The 26,889-nt window shown below is 32.5% G+C and overlaps 1 protein-coding gene across 2 annotated transcripts in view; it reads right to left on the reverse strand.

Annotated features, from left to right (window-relative positions):
* LOC143198622 (uncharacterized) overlaps positions 1 to 26,889 on the reverse strand; it is a 178,913-nt gene that overhangs the window by 125,504 nt on the left and 26,520 nt on the right. For both annotated transcript variants that reach the window (XM_076407963.1, XM_076407960.1), the window contains exon 2: positions 11,374 to 11,425. In XM_076407963.1, the coding sequence (XP_076264078.1) occupies positions 11,374 to 11,376 (3 nt within the window). In that variant the 5' untranslated portion in view covers positions 11,377 to 11,425. The remainder of the gene's footprint in view (positions 1 to 11,373; positions 11,426 to 26,889) is intronic.

Below are 26,889 nucleotides of genomic sequence, written 5' to 3' on the forward strand. Positions count from 1 at the left end.
ATCTAAATGCTGTATTGATCAAGTTGGTAAGTTTTCTAAGTCCCTTTCTTGGTAGTTTTTGCAGTAATTCTCCTGTTATTAAATCGTAGCCTGGTGATTTCCTGGGGTTAATGTCAGTTTTAATAACTTTGATTAACTCTTTCGGCGTGATTAATTCCATCATCGAATTATGACTATATATGACCTATAAGTTAATTTTAACAATTTACCACACATGCTGTACCTTTGTAAACAACTTTATTAAACTTCGCTTATCAAACTGAAAATGTGTGAATTCGTACTGAGTAAATCCAGTAATTGAGACCATAATTCGAAACATATTGTACATATAATGTATAAAAGTTACATATTATCAATATGAGCGGGCAAAAACTGATGAAAACTTGTACTTATACATTATTTTATGCTAAATAAAGTAATATATTTATTTTTTATGCTCTCTTGATGATTTTTAAGTTACAATTGAAGTTATCTCCATTTCTGATAAATGGTGATAGCAAAAATAGAATAATCTTTTTAATAGAAATATATATCGTTCCAATATTAGTCATCAGATGACAATGAAAATATTACTGTATATGTGGAAAGATATGCTGAATATGATGGTGATACTTCCATTTTCATACTGCCAATTTCCTGGGTGTTACAATAAAATTTGCGTTTTTTGTGGAAAATTGTCTTGTACACAATTTGAGTAATACTTGGAAAACAATATGGCTGAGGTCAAAATGGATGCTTTTATTGGTTTTCTCACTATAAAATACATATAATATCAAAGTATTAGCTCAATTAGAGAAAAGAAATTTTTTAGCAATTTTTCCATATATATACTCAGGAAAAATGTCGATTTTTGGCCGTTTTCAGGGTTTTTGGTGCAGTTTCAATCTGAAAGTAGATACGTTGATAGAAACATCACCGTTTGTGTAAAATTTTCTTCTGAATACGATGGTGACCTTGGTGATTCGATATTTGCAGTAATTTTGAAGTTACAGAGAAATTTCACTTTTTTATAAAAAAATATATTGTATTGAAATTAAGTGATATCTCAAAAACAATATACTTGAAGTCAAAATGGATGCTTCTATTGGTTTTCTCACTATAAAATACATATAATATGAAAGCATTAGCTCAATTAGAGAAAAGAAATTTTTTAGCAATTTTTCCATATATATACTCAGGAAAAATGTCGAATTTTGGCCATTTTCAGAGTTTTTGGTGCAGTTTCAATCTAAAAGTAGATACGTTGATAGAGACATCACCGTTTGTGTAAAATTTTCTTCTGAATACGATGGTGACCTTGGTGATTCGATATTTTCAGTAATTTTGAAGTTACAGAGAAATTTCACTTTTTTATAAAAAATTGTATTGTATTGAAATTAAGTGATATCTCAAAAACAATGCACTTGAAGTCAAAATGGATGCTTCTATTGGTTTTCTCACTATCAAATACATATAATATCAAAGTATTAGCTCAATTAGAGAAAAGAAATTTTTTAGCAATTTTTCCATATATATACTCAGGAAAAATGTCGAATTTTGGCCATTTTCAGAGTTTTTGGTGCAGTTTCAATCTAAAAGTAGATACGTTGATAGAAACATCACCGTTTGTGTAGAATTTTCTTCTGAATACGATGGTGACCTTGGTGATTCGATATTTGCAGTAATTTTGAAGTTACAGAGAAATTTCACTTTTTTATAAAAAAATATATTGTATTGAAATTAAGTGATATCTCAAAAACAATACACTTGAAGTCAAAATGGATGCTTCTATTGGTTTTCTCACTATAAAATACATATAATATCAAAGTATTAGCTCAATTAGAGAAAAGAAATTTTTTAGCAATTTTTCCATATATATACTCAGGAAAAATGTCGATTTTTGGCCGTTTTCAGGGTTTTTGGTGCAGTTTCAATCTAAAAGTAGATACGTTGATAGAGACATCACCGTTTGTGTAAAATTTTCTTTTGAATACGATGGTGACCTTGGTGATTCGATATTTGCAGTAATTTTGAAGTTACAGAGACATTTCACTTTTTTATAAAAAATTGTATTGTATTGAAATTAAGTGATATCTCAAAAACAATACACTTGAAGTCAAAATGGATGCTTCTATTGGTTTTCTCACTATAAAATACATATAATATCAAAGTATTAGCTCAATTAGAGAAAAGAAATTTTTTAGCAATTTTTCCATATATATACTCAGGAAAAATGTCGATTTTTGGCCGTTTTCAGAGTTTTTGGTGCAGTTTCAATCTAAAAGTAGATACGTTGATAGAGACATCACCGTTTGTGTAAAATTTTCTTCTGAATACGATGGTGACCTTGGTGATTCGATATTTTCAGTAATTTTGAAGTTACAGAGAAATTTCACTTTTTTATAAAAAATTGTATTGTACTGAAATTAAGTGATATCTCAAGAACAATATACTTGAAGTCAAAATGGATGCTTCTATTGGTTTTCTCCCTATAAAATACATATAATATCAAAGTATTAGCTCAATTAGAGAAAAGAAATTTTTTAGCAATTTTTCCATATATATACTCAGGAAAAATGTCGAATTTTGGCCATTTTCAGAGTTTTTGGTGCAGTTTCAATCTAAAAGTAGATACGTTGATAGAGACATCACCGTTTGTGTAAAATTTTCTTTTGAATACGATGGTGACCTTGGTGATTTGATATTTGCAGTAATTTTGAAGTTACAGAGAAATTTCACTTTTTCATAAAAAAATATATTGTATTGAAATTAAGTGATATCTCAAAAACAATATACTTGAAGTCAAAATGGATGCTTCTATTGGTTTTCTCACTATAAAATACATATAATATCAAAGTATTAGCTCAATTAGAGAAAAGAAATTTTTTAGCAATTTTTCCATATATATAATCAGGAAAAATGTCGATTTTTGGCCGTTTTCAGGGTTTTTGGTGCAATTTCAATCTGAAAGTAGATACGTTGATAGAGACATCACCGTTTGTGTAAAATTTTCTTCCGAATCCGATGGTGGCCTTGGTGATTCGATATTTGCAGTAATTTTGAGGTTACAGAGAAATTTCACTTTTTATAAAAAAAAATATTGTATTGAAATTAAGTGATATCTCAAAAACAATATACTTGAAGTTAAAATGACCTCAATCCTAAAAAGGCACCTAGAATAGATGATAGGTAGACGGTAGATATAGATTGACGGTAGATTAAATTGGAAGCATCATGTTAGATAAAAAGCAAAACAGATTAGAACCAAAATAAAACTACTATACTAGTTAGTCCAAAGATACTCTCAACTTGATCTATATCAAAGAGATAGATTTATCAGTCAATTATAAAGCCTATTTGGAATCATGGGGTTGTATTAAAACAATAAATGACTAGTAATCCAACACTGCCAAAACAAAATTCTTCAATTAATTACCAATATTTATAGCTACGTAATCAACGAAGAACTGCACCATAATATAGTAATATTTATGTAATTCATATCACACATTATCATGCGACATATTTATTGACTATTAGGCAAATTATTGAGTCACTAAAGATAATTAAAAATACGATATAACTATACATTTAGTGTGAGTTAAATGGATAATTATTTTAGAATATGGAAAATAAGGTAAGAAAAAAATTTTCACAGATTCCTACAAAAAAATAAAATTTAAAATCTAAAAAAACCATTAATAAAATGAAAAATAATTTTCCTGTAATAAATGACTAATAACTTCAAATATATAAATCTATTTTTAAGCTATTAAATATAGAAACTAGAAAACGGAATTGTACTTTGTATTACTATACACCTGCTTACTAGTCGGAAAATAAATAGCCCCAAGAACATAAAAATTAGTATTTGCAGCAGATATATTTGTATTTTCTCAGTTTCTAAATAAATGTTACTGAACTAAATCCACGTAGCTAAATATCAAAAAGATAAATTGAACAGTTTTTACTCTCTAATTCTTCTGATGTATTTCGCACAGTTTTTAAAAAATCTGTAGACTTTTTGTGCGTTAATATAGCTAAATTTTATTCTTAAAATAGTGTAATTGAAACTGGGGAAATTCATCAGATTCTTGTAGAGATATATATTGCGATATGCTCCATATTTAAGTAGTTTGAGCATTTGTTGATATTGACAGACAAAGAATCTTCCGATCAGAAGAATATGAATCACGAATTGGAAGCGTTACAAGCTGTGGATCCATAACATGCAGAAGAATTAATCGTAATGATCTTAGTACTTGAAGTCAAAATGGATGCTTCTATTGGTTTTCTCACTATAAAATACATATAATATCAAAGTATTAGCTCAATTAGAGAAAAGAAATTTTTTAGCAATTTTTCCATATATATACTCAGGAAAAATGTCGATTTTTGGCCGTTTTCAGAGTTTTTAGAGCAGTTTCAATCTGAAAGTAGATACGTTGATAGAGACATCACCGTTCGTGTAAAATTTTCTTCTGAATCCGATGGTGGCCTTGGTGATTCGATATTTGCAGTAATTTTGAAGTTACAGAGAAATTTCACTTTTTTATAAAAAAATATATTGTATTGAAATTAAGTGATATTTCAAAAACACTACACTTGAAGTCAAAATGGATGCTTCTATTGGTTTTCTCACTATAAAATACATATAATATCAAAGTATTAGCTCAATTAGAGAAAAGAAATTTTTTAGCAATTTTTCCATATATATACTCAGGAAAAATGTCGATTTTTGGCCGTTTTCAGGTTTTTTGGTGCAGTTTCAATCTGAAAGTAGATACGTTGATAGAAACATCACCGTTTGTGTAGAATTTTCTTCTGAATACGATGGTGACCTTGGTGATTCGATATTTGCAGTAATTTTGAAGTTACAGAGAAATTTCACTTTTTTATAAAAAAATATATTGCATTGAAATTAAGTGATATTTCAAAAACAATACACTTGAAGTCAAAATGGATGCTTCTATTGGTTTTCTCACTATAAAATACATATAATATCAAAGTATTAGCTCAATTAGAGAAAAGAAATTCTTTAGCAATTTTTCCATATATATACTCAGGAAAAATGTCGATTTTTGGTTTTTACTCTCTAATTCTTCTGATGTATTTCGCACAGTTTTTAAAAAATCTGTAGACTTTTTGTGCATTAATATAGCTAAATTTTATTCTTAAAATAGTGTAATTGAAACTGGGGAAATTCATCATATTCTTGTAAAGATATATGTTGCGATATGCTCCATATATGAGTATTTTGAGCATTTGTTAATCAGAAGAATATGAATCACGAATTGGAAGCGTTACAAGCTGTGGATCCATAACATGCAGAAGAATTAATCGTAATGATCAATATAAAGTAATAGTACCAATGCCTGTATCTAGTGGAATCAAAAGGATGTGTTGTATTATGGACTCTCAACACTTAATAAAACCATTAACTAGGGAAGTCTACCAACAACTACATATTAAGTTGAATTAAGTATTGAATAAAAATGAGCAACAGACAGACTCTTGTGGTGCGCCAGTAAAAACTATTTGGATAAAAGTTGAAAAAAATGTCTAAATCATACGCGTGTAGTCCAAACATAATTTCTTCTGACCAATACTTCTTTCTTTCTGTTTTGTACTCATACCAGAACACACTTTACTTAATTTTGAGGGGCCAAAAATTGGCTCGATACATTTCTAGGCTCGAAAAATTAGTGTAAGGTTAAAAACAGCAAGTGATTTGTGATAATTAATGTAAAGAACCATATATTAGGAAAAGCTGTAATTAAAAAATGTTATTTCTAATTAAACAAAGTCTTAATGGTAAAAATTCTCGAAACTATTAGTTATGGTAATTACACAAAAACCATCATCGGATTTCTTTTTTATATCCAGTCAGTTTCTCTTTCGGTTTATATCGCTTTTCACATCGTGCCTCAATTCCGTTTTGTGTAACAGTCCCCCGCGAGCCTTATTATGATTAAAAATGATTTTGCAAATCCAATTATCGTACACCGCAATATTTAATAACCGATCCTTTATGAAAAGTAATCGCGTCGCTCAGAGATCTGCACCGAACGAACGCGCCGAATTTTCATAAACCGTCTAATTCGATTTTTTAAGACTAAACTATAGTCCGTCCAAAATAATACTAAATTCCCGTCATCGTCATCAATTCTATAAAATTCGCCTGGTTGTCAAATGTCTGTATAAATATTTTAGCACTTTGCTTATTCTAATAAATTGAATTTTGATGAAATTGCTGTTTAATATATGTAATTACTCTGATTGGAAATCTTGCCAATAAATAATCAGAATCAGAAACAGATTACGTCTTTACTCAGTTACTTGGAGTAGGTACGAGATGGGAGGACCTTTCTTACTAGTAAATACATTAGAGGGGTATTGATACTATTAAATATGGAATTGCTGCAGTTTTTATTTGAAATATTTTTAGAGTGTTAATGTTGTACTGAATATTAGAATGGGCACTATGACTAAAATATCTCCAAAAATGAAAAAAAAAATTAAATAGGATTCAGAAGAAAAAGCGTCCACATAGGAAGGTAGTGATGAATCAAGACCATCTTGATATTTTCTACCAAACCGTAAAAGTAGTTTTTTTCGATATACACATAATTTAATACAATTATTTTAGAGAAAACTGTTAGTTTGGAAAGTATCCATAGAAAACTTAGGGCATTTAATGCTATTAAATTTATTTAAATAATATGAAGGCATCCCTTCATGAACTGTTAGGAAACATAGGATTTAAATAGTGTAATGCAGCTTCCATTACATCGGAATTAAAATAATACAAATTTGAAAAGCATGTAATAAAATAAAGGAAGATTTGTTATTACTACTTGAGTATCTAGGCGAGACTTGGATGTTTCAAAAGAGAGCTGACCAATATCAGCCTTTGGCAGGACGCTAATAAAAAGAGTGTAAAGTAACAAAAGCTGATGGAAAAAGATAAAACTTAGAACTAAGTTTGATTAAAATTTGTTACTCATAATATTGTTAATAACCATTGAATATATATTGTTGATGCTGGAAACAAGAATGATTTTATTCCATCAACACCGTTAGTGTTTTCCACGACCAGAAGAGGCTACCATGGAGAAATGAGCCATAATATGTTTTTGCTCTTGTTTAAAAATCAGCTGTTAATTGGATGGACCATCAATTATTGTTATGAATAATGCACTATGTGATGAGAGAATGTCCCAAAAAATGGATCGAACCATATAGACGCAGAGTATTCTGTCTTCCTTCCTATCACTGCATATTCAATCCAACCGAGATGATATAAGATCTGGCAAACAATTACTACGATGGACATGTATATCGAAAAGGATATATTAGCAAGAATTGTTTGACTTTAGTTTGGATGAACTCTATCAGATACAAAGAAGAAGAAATCGATATAGTGTGGAATCGTGAACAAGTGTTAGATAAATTGGAAATATCACTCTAGTTATTGACTTGAATAGTGACTCAGAAAGTGACAGTAACTGAACAAAACTTTCGGAATATAGGATTATGATGCAGTGGAAGCAACTATGGTCGAGTATACAATTAGTACAAAATAACTGTAGAAAATATATTGCAAAGTGTAAAAGATTTGTGTGCATAAATATGTGTATTATTGTTCAGAATATACATAAGCATTTAGTTAGAATGTATGAGGAGAGCATGAATGCTAACTGTTTTGCAGATACGGAAGGGGAAATGCAGTGATTAAATCTAATTTTGTTAAGAAAAATGTATAGAGGTATTAATAGAAGAAACCAAGGAGAAACATACTGATATACAAACGATTTGACAAAGAAACACAGCAATGAAAGAAAAAGGATTAAACGTAAAAGTAAATATGCTCTCCAATGAAAATAACATTCATTAGGCCTCCAGGGGATACCACTACGTAAAAAACGCGCTTCGAACTATACTTTATAGGTGGTGTGGAAAGAAGTTCAATGTGGATATAATAAAACAACCTTACACTACAAATTATTGTGGCTGAATAATTAACTGTACTTTAAGACCTTCCATAATATAAGCATTGGATGTACTATAATACCAATATAAACCAAAAGTCAAAGTTGATGCGACAACGTCTCGATGTTGTGGAGTCATAAATTTTCATAACGTGAGTTCACTGTTATTTTGGACGGACTATATATAACAATAAAAATGCACAATGACACTTTTGATGGCGTTTTCGTCAAGAGGGGTCAGTGTTATGCAACGCGGCGGTACGCGGAACGCATACACACGACGGACCAGATATCGAGCGGAATAAAAATATCTTCCTCGTTACATAAAGCAGCACTTGGTGACGATGATGCGCCCGATAGCGTGCCTCTTCCGCCACACATACGGTTTTAATGAACTGGATGTCGTAACGGATCCCGAATTGAAAGTTCCAATTTTTCCTTTTCCGTTCGAACCGAATGGTGTTGTCACGAAGAAATTGCGCGTTTTTTTCGTCCGGTTCTTGCGCGAAACGCTATTGCAGAAAGTGTTAAATAATTTATGATGTGCGAGGTGACAAACGAAGCGGTTTTTTCAATTGCTTGTTTCGTTTCCTTATTACCGACGTTTAAAGGAATATATTGCTAAATTGATTGATTCCCTTTTTTAGTACTATTTCTTTAAGAATTACTTTTCGGTGCAGATTCTCTGATTATAAATTTAATTAACTCTAATATTGTTTAGATCCAAGACTATTTCTAATTGCAGCTGATGAGCGTATGAGATATTGATTTTCATTCTTTTGAGGTAAGTCATTAAGGCTTTTGGTCTTTTAATTAATTTTACTAAGATATCCAATCAATTCTTTAAATATAATCCAGTCAAAGTATTATATTGACATTTAAAAAGCAAGTTCTGGTAACTCCAAAGCTGAATGATTTACGCCCGAGCAACTTATTGATCCTGCATCCTCAAGAGCTGGTTTGGTCATCTCCTTTCGCTATATCCAAGCTATAAAGTTTTATATGCGAATATTTCCAAGTCGTCCTAGCGACTAAGCGCAGTTGTTTATAGGTCTTCTATAATAGAAACTTACAAGCATAAATATATAAAATATATATAAGACAATACTTTCATCACCATTAACACCTATCTGGAAGGCTCTACAGATTGTACTGAAGACTGATCTTTTAGACGCCAGATTATCGTCCGCATCTATAATATTTACCACCTTCCTATTGGACGAAAGAGAATAGTATCTGGGTCCCTAGTCATGTGGGCATAGAAGGTAATAAAAGAGCAGACGCCGCAGCTAAAGAAACCACTCTAATAACCTCCCATATGGCAGTCTCCCATATTATATGAACCTATATCCCATTATTACAACTAGAATAAGTAATCTTGTGCCATTGAAATGGGACTTACTGGAGGGCTATAATAAATTATGGCATATTAAGTAAGATATTTTTGCTTCTTTAACATTGCCTACTAAGGTAAAGGTAAAAACAGGTCCGGTTCAATAAGTTAATCATCATATATTGTAGGTTATCATATTCCAATGGGTGGCCATATTCCTTCCTTGTGTGATCAATGTGGACTAGTAAATACGGTCAGATATATTTTGCTATAATGTGAAGCTCTCTTCGAGATAGACATAACAAGCCCAGAACACTCGAAGCTCTTTTTACTAACAGATGGGGCAAACGTCCCGCTACTATTTTGATTGCGCGCCATCTTGGTTTCGCTTTAACCACTGTGTTGTGTAGATGTCCAAATTTTATTATGGATGATCTTGTGGCGTATATTTAAACCATATCAATAAACATTTAAATTATTTACAAAAAATCGATTTATAACATTCTAATTATAAGTTATCATGTTTTAAGTTTTATTTTAAAGAAACAAGGCTATTTTATCTTTATAAGCTTTACGTTATATTTTATCTACTGTTCTTGTCTGAATCTATTATGTATTGTGAACTATATTTTTTACATTATTCTTATTTTATATCTGCTTCTATGTTATATTAAAAAAGCTGGAATATTTTAAATATAATATCAGAGAGCAAGAAAATTTATTGTAAAACAACGATATATTTTCAATTTATCTGAGAATTGTAAACAACATAAAATTTTAAACAGTAACAACTATAAATTTTAAGTTGCAAATAGCATACAAAATTAATGCTAATAATACATTAAATATGTACGGTCTTAACTTTAGTATTATTTAAAAAAGTAATTGAATAGAATATTAAGAAATAGTATATTTAAAAATAGTAAGTCCATGAATAATAATTGAATATATTTAATAGAAACCAATCTAAATACATATTTTGTCTCTTTTTAGAATTATATTTTTATAAAGCAGTTCAATGAATTTTATTTTACTGCTTATTGAGATTTTTTATTTATATTTTAGAGTATCCTCTAATTTTAGAGCTTTCTGTGATCTAAAGATTATAAGATATAATAAGATATTAAAGATATAACTAGACCTATAGTTTATAATAATCCTAGAATTTATCCAGACTTATCTGGGCTAGCTACAAGAGTTATTATATTTTTTTAATTATATTCATTATTGAATTTTACAGGTTCCTAATAGATAATCACTAAGTTTGCAGTAGACGGACGATGATACTGATGTCATGAATACTGCACTACCAAGCCAGCTAATAAACTATTTAATAAATTAATAAGCTATCTGCCAATAGTGGCATAAATAAAGTTTAGTATACATATAAAGTTTCATAAAGCAATTATTCGAACCTAAATTGTATAATATAAATATAAATTATTGATTTATTTATTTCATTTATATTTTTTATAAAGGGTTTTTTACGCACTACAATCAATTAATTTATTATTCTACGTAGATAAAAACATATAAATGTATAAATTATGTATTGGCAATTTTCAAGCAACTTAACAAACAGAAAGTCGAAATAAATACATAATGTATGATGTGCGTATGTCAAAAGAAATCAAATGCGAAATTACTTTTCAAATTTCTATTGTTTTTATTCAAAATATCGTCCCAAAATCCCATATAACGTGCTGGAAATAAAATAGAGCGACAGATATATTTATACGGATTATAATTAATGATTTATAAAAAATCATTCACCCTTGTGAATTATACATTTCATACTTATTTATGGTATTTTTGAAAAACAAGGAGAGGAATATATATAGTTAAAATAATCTTACATCAAAATCCCAATTATTAATTTAAAACCCCAGTAGAAAAAATAAACAGACATAATAATATTATACAATAATCCACTTTATGTATCCAAAGATTATGGAAAATTAACTCGATTAAAAAACCATAATAACAATGACAATTTAAAAAATTATTATTATATAATGAAGTCTAACGAACATGTGATGATAAACAAAAAAAAGCAGGTTTAAAACTCACCATTTAATGATGGCTAATCTTATTGTTCCGAAATTACATGGCTGTCTCAAATCTGTAAAAAAAATAATATAATTATTAAAAATTATAGGTGTATTACATAATATATACATTTTATATAAAACTACTTAAATAGATGTTTTAGGAACTAAACAAATCACTATGTACAAAATGAAATATAATGAAACACTAGTTATATCGTTCGTGACCTCTTATATGATTATTACAAATAAAGATCAATATAAAAAAATTATATCGAAATATGATCATCGGCTTCTAGTTCAATTGGGATTTAAATTTGTGTCAATTGATGACACGAAAATCATCTTAGAGATATTGTGCTTTTTCTAGATTTTGAATAAAACCATTTTTAAAACTTTAACTCTACTACTAAAGAAAATTTCTTAGTTTAAAAAATGTTAAACTTCAGATAAATAAAGCCTTGAATATTAAAATTTGCTATAAATGTCTGAGACTGACTTTATTATGTATAAATTTCAGATGAATGTCCGAAATGCTGTAACAGCAATTAACCCGCAGGCAATACCATTACTAAAATATTCAACAGGTTTTGTATGCTGGTTATAGCTAGAATTGGATTTGGATTAAAAACCCCTAAAATTATTTACTACAGCAATCAGACGAAAAGGGGCAAGGGAATTTATAACAAGAGAAATATCAATCTGTTTGTTTTCTTTCTAATAATACTGTTGAAATCACAACAGCAAATATATTTTCAATTGTTGTTCACTGAAAGCAAGAGAGTATAAAAACATACATAGTATATTCAAAATAACAGTTAACTCAAGTCATCAAGATGTTTAACGTATTGCCTGCCGCAATTTATATATTCATTTTAGGGTCCGACAATATTTTCCTTTTCATTGTGTTCTGATTAAAAAGAGATACAGTGTTGTCTGAACCGTTCGATAATGTAACAAATCATACGTACGAAAATAAATCGTCTTCATACGAAACGGGTGACCAATCAAGATCTGCTTAATGTTAGCTCTATCAGAGATCTCTATCTACGATCAGTATTATTATTTTAAAATACAATATCATCAGTAAAAGACAGAGAAACGCATTGGGATGTAGGATAGAGTTCTTAGTCACCAGAAACACCCTTGAGCTGATACATATTCTATGAAGGAATCGATTTAGAGGAAAACAGACATCATTCACTTCATGTTCACTATATATGTTCACTGTTCGCTATATATTCACTGGACATTCCCTAACGAAACAACTTGGGAAACAGTACTGTGATTATTTCAAGAAGTTTAAATATTTTTAATAAATCTATTCATAGGCTTGGTTTCCCTGAAACTTCTAATAATGTAAATTTTAAAGCCCACCAAATAGTGTATGTGGTGAAATGGCCCTTATTAAAATCAAACGTTTAGATGACAGTTTTTTCTTGCTGACTGTGAAATGCTAGAAATGTCTAAGGTCAAATATAGGCGATGCTGAATGTACCAAATTATTTATATTTATACACATATTTATAATACACTAAACAAATGTTTCAAAAGCAATAATTATTAGACCTAACCGCTCTCATCAAGTCAAATCAATAGGATAAATATTTCTAGGTCAAGACCAGGAAAACACTTTCCAGTTGAGAACAAATCAAGGCTGGCGTACCGCAAGGTTCCCCGCTGTCTCCAGCGTTACCTCTTTATTTCAGATCTTCCGAGAAAAGAGCGCATTGACGTCGCGTTTTACGCTGACGACACTGCCTTCTTCACAGCTTCCAGGCTCGAGGTTACCATTCAAGAACGTTTACAGAAGCAGCTCGATCATGTGGTCAAGTGATTCAAATTCTCGTTGATTTGGTTGTAAATCGACACCCTGAAAACTCAGGCCATCGATAATTCGACAGACGATTCGGTTGGCATTTCCAAATCCAGAAAGCAACCCAGAAAGGTTCGAGGATAGTAAACCTGCTATCTTCTCTGATCTGCCCTTCTAGCAGACTTCCCATATCCATCAAATGATTATTTTACAAAATGTTAATTCGGTCAGTACTCCTCTGCGGATTTAATGTCTACTTCAAGTTTGTTACAGCCAACCGGGTGAAACGGCTTCAAGTTCTCCAAAATAAGCTACTCAGGAGAATATTAAAAGCTCCATGGTTTGTCAGAAATAATCAAATTCACAGTGAAACTGGCACTCCATAAATCAAGCACTTCATATCCCAATCCTTCAACCGTCAACAGCTCAGCTCAAGTTTTTCTTTGAAAACACGCTTGATCGCGAGCTGGCCGACATGCTGGGAGCTTAGCACTGTGTCTCCGCTAACCTCCCCTTTTCCAGGCTGAGACGACTTCATCCGCTGCTGCAGTCATAACTTTTGCCCCCATGCGACAGCATACAATCGTGTGTCAATTCATATTCGCGAATCTATAGTTAATTTCACTATCTGTTTTTTCGCCGGGTACTCGTGCCCAATAACGGCTGGCCGATTGGCGGGTGCCATATCCCCACAGCAATAATTATTTTTAGTTAAGAGAAAAATGCGTTTTCATTTTTGGTTGTTTACGTTACCGAGCGTCTGCTATATTCATGATTTGAAACTAACACTCCTATATATGGTGGAAAATCTACGAAATGTACATTGTCTGCCTGGCGTATTGCATAGTAGGCGCCCCGATATTCTGGACGCTTTCAGTTTTCTCCGGTCCGTAATTGGACCGATAATTCAGCCGGAACCCGACCATTCGGCTTATTAATGCGGCGGCCAACTAGAGCTACCGTCGCGGCCGTTGTTCGCCGTCCGATAACAGAAACGACCCGAGTAATGGACGGGCAGATAGGGCCGGTCACGAAGGCCGATATCGAAAAGCGGAAAAAATCGAAATGGCGCTCATTAGTATGGCGGACATGTCGACAATGTGTTCGGAGACGACGATAGGATACCGTGGCCGTTACGTAATGGGCGCGCTCTTTTCCACGAGGAAGTCGTGGCGCGGTGGTGGTGGCGTGGCGTGAGAGTGGCATGCCATTTCGGATGCGAACATGTAAAATACGTGAAAAATATGGCGTGTGGCAATATCGCAAACGTGCTTTTCGCCGTCAGATTTCCGAGATACGTCTCGCGAAATCACACACCGGGGAAAATCACTTGGAATTTCTGGCGTTCTCGAGATTTTAGCTTTCTTTCGCACGGCAATAAAAACAGGACCGTTAAATATTAGCGATGCCCGGGAGTGATGCCGTTTTTCATCATACAACACCCACCATCACGTCACGGTACAATATTACTATAACTCACGTACCAAGAACCGAGCGTAGAACGGAGAAATAATAAATATTTTGGTTTAATATAAAACCACTGTCCATAATATACGTACATATAGTCTACCCAAAGTAGCAGTAAACTCACGGCATCAAGATCTATAATGTATTGCCTATTGCAGTTTGTAAACTCGTTTAAATACTACACCACATTTTCCTTCTCATTTTATTCCACGTTTACTCGTTTGTTCATCCATGTAACCGAACCAGTCTGCAAAAGTCGTTCGGTTGTCAAATGTGTTGAAAATTGTTCAAGTTCACTTTCAAGGACTTTCAAGTCCCCGGCCTGACACATAGATAGCGCTACTAGAATTAAATCCATATGCTATTAGTTAGACCTAATTTTCAAAAGATGCGTGTATAAATTTGACAGCTGAATCATTCACGAATATTTAGGTATGAGAAAGCTCTGTGCAAAGTGGGTGCTGCACGAGTTCACTTTTGACCAAAAAAAAAACGACGAGTTGATGATTCGGAGTAGTGCTTGAAGCGTAGTATACCTGAGTTTTTGCGTCGACATGTAACAATGGATGAAACATGGCTCCATCATTTCACTCTGAAGTCCACTGTACAGTCATCCAAGTGGACTGCACACGATGAACCTGCTCCAAAGCGTGGGAAAACGCAACAGTCGGCTGGCAAGTTTATGGCGTCTGTATTTTGGGATACACATGGAATCATTTTTATTGGTTACCTTGGAAGAGGATGGACCATCAACAGCGACCATTACATAGCCTTACTGGACCGTTTGAAGGACGAAATCGGCGAAAAACGCCACATTTGAAGAAAATGAAAGTGCTGCTTCACTAAGATAATGCACCGTGTCACAAGTCTGTGAAAACGATGGCAAAAATCCATGAATTAGGCTTCGAATTGCTTCCTCATCCACCGTATTCTACAGATATGGACCCCAACGACTATTTCCTGTTCTCAGATCTCAAAGGAATGCTTGCTGAGAAGAAATTTTCATCGAATGAAGAGGTGATAAACGAAACTGAGGCCTATATTGAAGCAGAGGACAAATTGTACTACAAAAATGGTGTCGAAAAGTTAGAGGGTCGCTATAATCACTATATCGCCCTCGAAGGGAATTATGTTGAATAAAAAAAACTAATTTTGCCAAAAAAATTTGTTTTACTATGGTAGGCCGGGGACTTTTCAATTGATCTGTTAGTCATTGTCGACTAACCTACAATTTGTCTTTACACTAACTTTAATCTAGGTATGTGTCTAAGAGGACCCCTCGACCCTATCTTAGTCTCTGGTATAATGATGTGTATGTTTTAACACTGCTGTTTTTGTATTAAATGCGCCTCAATAAACTACACTATATAAAATCAAATGGTTTGGTTCTTTTGACTGTGTGCCATGTTCTGGTGTTATCCAAGAGTTGGATTACTTCGATATTGTCCCCTTGTGATTCTCTTGATTTCCTGAGTGACAGTCAATATCTGAAGGTTTCAGATAATCAGTCCTGTAGTATCTGGGAACACCTACAATACTTCTCAGAACTTTATTCTGGATAGATTGAAAAAATAATCAAGCACCTAATATATTATTATTATCTTTATTAGCAATTTCTCCGTAGTAACCGGTAGAATAACGTATTGAACAGGTTGAGAGTGTCAGTAGCATATTACTAAAATTGAATAAAAAGGCGATTCTATATTATTAAAACCAAGGAAAAGACAAAATCAATATCAGCAACAAATAATTACACATTTTCCCGCGCGGGTTACATTAGCAATGTAAATATCGGAATATTTTAAGATCCATATCGCGAAAAAGACACTCCCCTACGTCGTATCTATTGCCTAATAATTTCTATCAGCCCCCCATCTAAATCCTCCCTCTTCTTGTCGACCACAATCTTTCCATCCGACGATATAAACCGCATTATTTTATCGACCTATCAGCCGTAAATGTACAGTCGAAATGTCGGAACATTTCCCGACTGGCTTCTGTTCGCCGAACAAAATCAAAACAATCAAAGAAAAAAAGAGAAACGACCATTTTCGACGCTGAAACGGCCACATTAACTGCTCAATAACTTCTATTAGAATGTCGATAGTATCACCACCAAATACGTTAGCCGAAGAGAGTTTTATGGCCGAGCTCCTGCGAGAGGCAAAAACACAGATTCGTAGTGGCCCTGGTTTTCCGTGAGCGTAAACAAGGACGCGCCATCGATGAGAAACGGAGATGGGAAAAAATCGACGGACAACAACAACGACGAAATCGAACAACGAGCCTAGTCCTTCGGGGCAATTAAGATTAAACGGTCAATTAATGTGGATTGCTCGAGTTAGCACCTCGTTACCGATCTGGTGGACAGGATATCGAGCAGTTAGCTTGTTGAATTGTCTCGTTCGATTTCGAGCAATCAGTATGAAGAGAGATTTCTTCGTTTTCTAAAAAACACAATTTCAATCTACCGTTGAAATAAAAAACTGAAAAAACAGCTATGCTAAGAAATGCAAAACAACCTAACGCTAAATATATTGAGATAAAAACGATACAATTTCAGTCACTTGGCAAACAGGGTAGAAAAATGGGAAGAGTTCCAAAACAAGGCAAAGAAAAACAAAAAAGAGTAATTCGTTCTTAAGAATTATAGCATGGGACTCAAATGGACTAAATCAACTAGTCAGGGAACTAGAACTATTTCTGAGAACAAATCACATAGACAGAGCTCCCATCTCGAAGATTCATTTGTCTAAAAAAAATACGGGGTTATGATGCCTACTGGATACTACACCCTAGCGAACGTGCTCGAGTCTCTAATTATAAAGCAAAATATACAGTATTTCCAACAAGACGAGCTAAAAAAATAGAAAATATAAGCTACGATAGTTAACATTGAAAATAACAACGCTGAAATAAACATAGGAGCTATATACCGTCCACCAAGATTCAAAATAATCACACAGCAATAGTACAGAGATTTATTTTCAAAATTACACCCAATGTTAATAAATTACTCACACCAACTTATTTGCAATAATATTAATTACAAATTGTATAGGCCTACTGGATTTTTACATTTCGAATGGCATCTCAACAAAACAAATAAAAATCGAGGGCTTGCGCGAATTATCATCTGATCACACTCCAGTATTTTTAACACTAGGCGCGAAACTTCTGGAAAGAAACGAAGAAGCCTAATCTTACTAACAAATTTACCAACTGAGAAACTTAAATTTATAATTTATAATATTTATAATAAACGTAAGACTCAAAAGTATGGACGATCTCGAGCAGCAAACCCGAAATGTAATAAAAAAAATTTGGTCTGCTGCAAAAGAAGCTTACCCACCCCAACATCAGCAGAGAAATCAGAGCAGTGGTAAAGGCGATAGGACGGTAATGCTACTGGTTGCGATAGCCGCGGGTTCGAATTCTGTTGGGGCATGGTCGTAAATTTATATATGTGATTGTTTGAAGTTTGTGATTGTCCTAGGCAAGGGTAAAATCCGACAAGAAAAATGATCCCAGTCACGGTAGTAACCAGGCTGGGTAAGACCGGATGTCTTCTGGAATGATTTTTAAAGTTGGTCACTCCCCAGTCGGTAGGCTTAATGCTAAGGACCGTGGTTCGGAGCCCATGTTAAACTGTAGGTCCAGTCCAGATAACCCCCTAGTTGGTAAAAAGAGACTTTAAAATATATTTTAAAAAAAACTATAGAAATTCTATAGACAAAACAATATTTAATAGATTTAGTAATCAGACAAATCAAGAGGTTAAAGAAAATAAACAGAATTGCTTCCAAAAATATGTAAGTGAATTAACTCCCGAAGGAGAAAAATGATCGAAATGAACGGGTTCGGCGCAACGATGAAAAGCTGAATTATTCACCTAATATTTAGGTTACATATTCTAATCGATTGAAAGAGAATCTACAATAGATACAAATCCTATTTATCAGCCCTATGTAGCTGTAGATCTAATTTATCCAACGGAATTTGACACAGAAATTTACAACAACCTCAATCCTAAAAAGGCTCCTGGAAATGTGATATATCACCCAGCTAAAAGAGCTGCCACGAAAAGCAATAATCACGTTGAACTATATATATTCCATGTCTGTTTGAAACTGAAGATTGCTTGAAAAGTTATTGGAAGGAAAGACTGCCCTGCAATATTTCTGGAGCTCTCGCAAGCTTTTGACCGGGTATGGAATTAATATACAAAATAAGCAAATCAGTTATATAAAAGCAGTTATTTTGTGTACAGAAATATCAAGACCACCGAATTTAACAATCAGGTTAGGTTATTTAACAATAGTTTACCTTTATACTTCGCAATTTCCCCTATAGATATCGCTGATCAATAAAAAAATTCTGATCTGTCACTTATCTGCCGATGATGTTCTAGTGCATATATAATATTGATGTAAATATCATATGACATTTATTTGTTGTTCATATCATTGTTGCCATTTGTTTAGGGCAATATTAATATTATGTTTAATTCACATAGAGAGAAAAAACCTAATACCAACACACCAGTTTGGGTTTATTAACAAACACTCAACAATTGACCAGGTTCCCAGAATAACAGATGTTCTTGAAAAAGCCTACAAAATTAAAAAAGTATGCTCAGCTATATTCTTAGCCAGCAAAAGCCTTCGATAAGGTTTAGCATGAAAACCTTGTTCATAAACTACAGAAAATGCTATCAAAATAACATACCGAACTATTAAAATCATGCATTACAGCCAGAGTGTTTACAGTCACACAAGAAGAAGCTTACTCTACAATAAAAGAAGCTAAAACAGGTGTACCACAAGGAAGTTTACTGGGACCAATGCTTTATCTACTCTACACTTGTGATATACCACAACTAGAAAATATTACGATTGCTACATAAGCTGATGATACTGCGATTATACCTGTCGGAGACAATAATAAAGAAGCTTCACGAAAATTACACAAGGCATGTGACAATATAAATAATTGGACACAAGCTTGGAAAATAAGAATTAAAGAAAGTAAATCTGTACATGTGCAGTTCAGCTATAAACAGACCGTACAAGCACAAATAACATTAAATAATACTATCATTCCATATATCATTCCAAAAATCTCGGAATGAATCTGGATGCAAAACTTCGCTGGAAGGACCATATAAAGAAGAAAATAAAAGCACTGGAATTGAAATATAGGAAAATATACTGGCTAACTGGAAGAAAATCACAATTATCAGTACATAATAAATTGCTATTATATAAGCAAATACTAAAACCTATATGGACATAAGGAGTTCAATTATGGGGATATTCTGCATAGAGTAACATAAATAAAATGTCCTAAGAGGTATTGTGGGCGCACCCAAATACTATAGGACTGATTACCCACATCGAGACCTTCAGATACCCACAGTCAGTCAGGAAATCAAGAGATTCCATTCTCATGAGAATATTGAAATATTGCAGCTTTTGGATACCACTAGAAAAAGACACAGACTCAAAAGAATTAAACCATCTGATCTTGTGTAGTGAGGTGCATATATTAAAAAAATACAGCAGTGACATGTATAAACATTATTTCACCAGAGACTAAGATAGGGCCAATGGGTCCTCCTAGTTATATCTAGATTTAAGTTATCATAAAGGCAAATTGTAGGTTAGACGGAAACAACTAGTAACAGTGTAATAATTAAATAATAATTTAAAAAATGTTTAATTCAGGTAATTCGATTAGAAATTCTTATAAAATATAATTATATATAGCTCGGTATAAAACAACGGCAATGAAATTTAATTAATCTAAGTCCGAAAACCATAATTTTCACACTTTAAAATAAACTCATGTTGTTAATTTTTTTTCAAAAATCGGACATCCAAAAATTCAACACCACAGCGTACTCAGTACCATATATATATTGCAGTCGAATGGCCCGCTAGATAATTATAAAGTTAGATAATGGGTCCATTAGAGAGACTCCAAATTCTGGACCGCACAAGTTGGGAACTTTGAAAAATATATATAAAATAAAGTGAGTTAATTCAAAAATATTTTGTTATATTATAACCACATTTATTAAATAGTTTTATTAATGATGAAAGTGTAAATAGTGAATGCTAAACAAATTTTTAATCGACGTTGTGGAAAAGAAAGTTTTCACGACCACCTTACTAAGATACAAGAGTTTCGTTAAAAATGATTGTTAAAATGTCTAAATAATAATACACCTGCCGACCAAACGGTTGCCATATGGTTTGACAGGTGCTGTGGTACCGTGGGGAAGGGTACCATTTTTGGTTTACCTCTAAACACTTGAAATCCGTATATCAAACCGCCTGTATTTTATTTTGTTATGACAATATATATTCAACAATATTATTCCAAAAAAGGAAAATAATTTATATAGATATAGCGTCATTAGTAACAATAATGTTCAAATATACATTATCAGTATTTATTCTTATTACTGTATCAAATTATTATATACATTTTATTTCTCACGCATTTTAATATATATATATTAATATATATATTAATATATATATTAATATAGATATATATATATATATATATATATATATATATATATATATATATATATATATATATATATTATTTATATATATATTTAATAATAAAATTATAATTTAATTTAATAGTAAAATAAAATATATATTTAAGAGTGCAAAATCCGACAAGGAAAATGATCCCAGGCTGGGTAAGACCGGACGTCTTCTGATATGATTTCTAAGTTACTCACTCCCCAGTCGGTAGGGTTAATATCGAGGACTGGGATTCGGAGCCCACGTTAAACAGTAGATCCAATCCAGATAAACCCTCGTTGGTAAAAAGGAGACTTTAAGATATAAAAAAAAGCTTTTTTATCTAATTTTCATCTGGATTGGACCTACTATTTAACGTGGGTTCCGAACCACGGTTCTCGGCATTAAGCCTATCGATTAGTGAGTGACCAACATAGAAATCATCCCAGAAGGCATGTGGTCTTACCTAGCCTGGTTATTGGCGTGACTGGGATCACTTTCCTTGTCGGATTTTACACTCTTGCCTAGGACAATCACAAATATTAAACAATCACAAACATAAAGGTATGACCATGCCCAGCAGTATTTGAACCTGCGACTATCACCACAGTAGGTGGACCGTTCTATAGTCTTTGCTACTGCGCCAACCAAGTCGACTTATTTTTGTTTCATGTTGCATAAAAGAACAAAAAAGGAAACAAAAACCCTTTGCTTCGTTTTAAAAACCATTTGGTGGGCTAATGTCAAATTCCTCCGATATTTTTACAGAGTGGAGGGGCTTTTATTAGGAGTTTGGCTGATTGGGATGCATTCTCGAAAAACTGTACATAAGGTGAAGTGACATAAATATCTATTTAACATACAATTCTTAATACTTATAAGTGCAGGACAATGGTGATGCCGCTGATGAGCTTTTTTGTAGCATATTGTGATCCGCGTCAATGAGTGGCAATTTTAAGTGAAACAAAATATGGTTAGTTCAGGAGGAGATTCAGGAGTCGATGTCTGCACTGAAAAGGAATATTTATGGCCAAAATGCTTAAAATGTCTGAACTGAATGATGAGCTGTAGATATTATGTTAAATTAATTCTTATTTTGATGTGATATTTTAATGATGCATAAAAGAAAAGAACAAATAAAGTTTAAAAAAATTTTCGCCAAAGTACGATTGTTCGAAAAAACGAGACATTTTTCTCCGAAAATAATTTAAATAAAAAGGCACTACCGTGATGAAATCTAACTTAAATAGATTTAAGTATTAAGTATGCCCCTTCATGTGAGGCTCTAAATTTTCCTTCGAAACGATATAACTCCAGCAGTTGACAATAGTTCCGCGATAGCAATTTCCAATACCTGGCCAAAAGCTTGTGAGACACCTCAAATTTATGCAAAAATGGTGATATAATTCAGAATGAATATAGATACCAACTCGAAAGACCTCGTAAATTGCATAAAGTGCATATATTACTGACCTGTCTACGCTGAAGCAAACAAAAGACGCATTATCTACCTAACCCGATAGTACAGGCACAAAAATAAATCAATCTCCCATAACGCCACTACCATTATCTTAACACACGTTAGATTTCAACTGTCCTATCGCTAATGGACGCTGAAACTTCTCAAATTCCACCGTTAAAGCCTCCCGTGCCGTGCCGTTCCATCTCAACCGGCCGTCTGAATTTCGTCTTTTCCTCGTAGTTAATTGCTTTTTCGCTTCGGCTCTCAACAATGGATAGCCGTCCAGTCTCCTCGATAGGTTCGTCGCGAAACTTTCAGTAATACGTTTAGAACGGCCCGTTTTAAATTAGCTTTGTTTACCGAACTTCGGATATTCTTAATTGAATTTGCGAATATTAGCATAATCGAAAATAAATCGCTGCAATCTCGAGTTTTCCGGCCTGTTTTGGGATTGGTCGATTAAAATAATATTTGAGAATATTTGGAAAAACCAGCTGGTAATATTATATTAATGATTGGTTTTTAATTCGATTTCGATAGTAATGCATCGACAGATGTTCCTCAGAGCGTTTATAATAATTTGCTCTTTACTATTATTAACTTATACGTTTAATAGTTATTTGAAAGGATGAATCACCAGAAAGTTTTGATAAAAATATGATAACATATGCATATAGCACTTTAAAAAAGTTTAATAAATTTATTTAAATTTTGTGAAAGATATTTCATCCAGATGGATGAGACTAAAGCAAGGTTGCCAATGTCAATTTATCCAATTAATCAATAATCCAAGTCCACTCCCCAAATTGGGGAGAAAACTGTCTTGATTTCCCTCAAAATTATTTTAAAACTTCCATATTTGTCTTGCAAACATTTTGTTTTTGGTTAAACTTGACATTATCAATCTTAAACCCTTCCCTTGTTACCATTAAAGATACTACAGTATCTGTATTTAGTCAACTGTGTTTTTCTGTTGTTAAATTTAAATTGTTAATTATTAATTTTAATTTAAAAGGACCCGAAATATTCGCTTGACCAATGGTTTCAACAATGACGGTATCAGGAGGAAGGACGTTGCATTTTTTATATTTGGAAACAAGTATTCTCCCGCACCGTTTTTAAGGCGAAACACTTACCCCAATAGCATTCACCATTAATGTTATCATCGTGAAGATCGGGCCCATGTAGATCAAAACCTAATTGGGCAAAATCTCAAAATCTTTCCCAGAGTTATCTAATTTTTGCATTGTCACAATTTTGTCTTATGTACTAGAAATAGCTTCTTAACATACCAACCAGTAACCACAACTAAGATATATATATCAACAATCACTTAGTGTTCAGATGTTCAGTTCAGTCAGTATTATTTAGAAGCACATTTAGAAGCCTGAACGCTTCCATATTAACGTGATTCTAGGGTTTCTGTGATGGGAATTGGCAAATCGTCTGATAGTGTGGGTGACCAGCTAAATTTCAAGATCGCGATGGAGGTCACAGACGGACGTATACCACGGCGCATTCACAATAAGCTTCAGGACTTTATTTTGGAACTTTCAAATCACTTGGATATTGAAGCCACTGGCAAATCACCATAGCTCAATTCCATAACTACACGCTAGTCTTATATATTTGCTCATATAAAATAAGCTGGTTAATTAATAATCCGGATTTTCACACAGACAATATATAAATTTTCGTTGACTTAATGTGAGTTTGTTGCATTTCTTTTCCATCCCTTTCCATCCCTTTCATGCCCCTTCCATCTGAACTTGGCATCAAAGATCATGCCAAGGTATTTTGTTGTGTTGGCATATGGGATTTGCATGACATGAATGAAGACACGTTGTGGCATGATTTTATTTATTTTTTATGATTAATTTCGCGCTTTTTAGTCCAAATGGCAACTTTATTTCCAGTCTCTGCTACTGCTTATACTGCCGTGTAGCTAACAAAGGTGCTAGTTATACTATATACAATTAGAGGCAAAATGAAATGCATATAAATGATTATTGTAACCTTACAAACAAGTAGAATTGCTGAAAAAATATCCAATTTACAAAAAAAAATAGATTTCATCTAGTGACATACTGGATAGTCTTCCGGTTTTCCAAATGTTTGCTATAGATGCTAATTTTATTAGTTAATTTAAATAATAAAATAAATTTATATTTATTGATAAAATATTTATAAAACACTAAATTGGCACAGGAGTTGTTACAGGAACTGTAGAAATTATGCATATAACCAATTTATTTTCAAAATGGCTATAAATATGAAGTTACTAGTTCTAATTATTATTATCGATATTTCATTGAACTTAACTTGTGATAAAAACTATAAAATTCTCGAAACAACATATTTCATAACTTTTTTTTTATCATTTGCGGCTGCAGGATAAATATATCCAATACTGGAACGGTTTTAGTTCACCTTTCTACATTAGTTTTTGATATATAACGAGACCATTTTCATTACAGGCCTTTCACTCTCTTGGCAACTTCGCATACTTTTGTATGTTATTTCATTCACCAGTTTTTCTTATTCTGCAATTATTCGCGGTTACATTTTTAATTGGATTGAGGTTTGTTTCAGTTCTATTGATCAAATTTAATATAAAAATTTATCGTGTTTAACAAGTTACAAGATTCCTGCAAGGGGATATTTTTTGTCAGATCTTATTAAAATCGTAATAATATATGATTTATTATGAATTAGTTATGTAAAAATATATTCGTATGTACTTCATATTCTTCTTTATCCCAAATCTACTAAATAAAACTCCTAATAAACTATTTAGGACCCTTGAATTCAATAGAATATTATATTTATGAAAATGATTCCTGGTAACATGAAATGTGACAAACTTTAGTAAATAATATTATTCCAATATTCAAATCTTCAATAAATAAAAGGCACATAAACAAATAAAAACCTAACAAGCTTATAAACAGTAGTTAAATTCAAGGTTCTATCATACTACACAAATTATAATTCATAGCCAATAATTTTCAATACCGCAGATTACAACTTTATTGTTCAACGTTTCCCGGTATTCTCGAATGGTAATTAACTACGCTGACATCATCCCAGCTCTCCAGAAAACGAATTCAACCGCGCCCAGTATGGAACAAGTCAATATTGCGGCTTTGCAGTGAGTAAAGATCGTTTCACAAAAGAAACATTCCGCACAGTGTGTGTACATCGTGACGTAAAATTAATATTTCAGGGAAATATTTGATCACGGATGTTTAACAGTCATTAGCAAAGTCAATGGTTGCCTTGTTTATAATCAATAAATCTAGAAAACAAAAAATTACGTTTTATCTGTGTTTGTATTCTTGATCATTATTGTAGATATATATTATGCAATTTGTTAGATTATAAATATCGTGTGTAAGAATGTCAAATAAGCTACCGTTGTTTTTCAAGGAATAACGTTGACAGTGTAAATAGATTCAATATAAATTATTAATTTTGAAAATAACTGCCTAAGATGATAAAAAAAGTACAAGTGGTAATGAAAAGCATTTACAAATAAATTAGACACTGGAAAATAGAACATAATAGCTACGAATTTGTCCATGTCAATTTTGCTCTGAGACGAAATGACCAAGAATTGATCATATCACTTGACGCATGTCCGATTCCTCAAGCAGAATCAGCTAAATACCTCGGCGTACATCTCGATTTTAGGTAGGAAAAATCATGTTAGACAAAAATCAGAGCAGATCACACTCAAAATCAAACAACTGTACTGGTTAGTCTAAAGATACTCTCAACTGCACGATGACCTCGAAATCAAATGCATTTGCGAAGTTATCCAAGATTTCGCTAATAGTTACTAAAAAAAAGCTACGTGGAAGCTATATTGCTAATGACGCAGGAAATCATAAGATCGAAGCGAACCAAACCACACGAATTTATGCTGTGTATAAGTGTTACATTAATTGTAGTTTAATTTAATTGTAATTTGAGAAATACAGATTGATATATTTATCCTGTACTTACTCGTCCTTCTTACATCTTGATGCAAGTACAACACAATAGTAATAATACATTACATTTTATACTCGGTATATCTAATGTAAGATGTACTTTAAAAAAATGATGGCAAGAATAATTCTAGTTGAAATGTTATGCTCGCTATGTATGGATAATATATTTAGTGTTTCTTTATAATATTTTTTTTATATATTTTAAAGTCTCCTTTTACCAACTGTGGGTTTATCTGGACTGGACCTACAGTTT

Source organism: Rhynchophorus ferrugineus, unplaced genomic scaffold (assembly GCF_030347505.1).
Source record: "Rhynchophorus ferrugineus isolate W39M unplaced genomic scaffold, kcgeb_rfMv2 rfM6, whole genome shotgun sequence".
NCBI lineage: Eukaryota > Metazoa > Arthropoda > Insecta > Coleoptera > Curculionidae > Rhynchophorus > Rhynchophorus ferrugineus.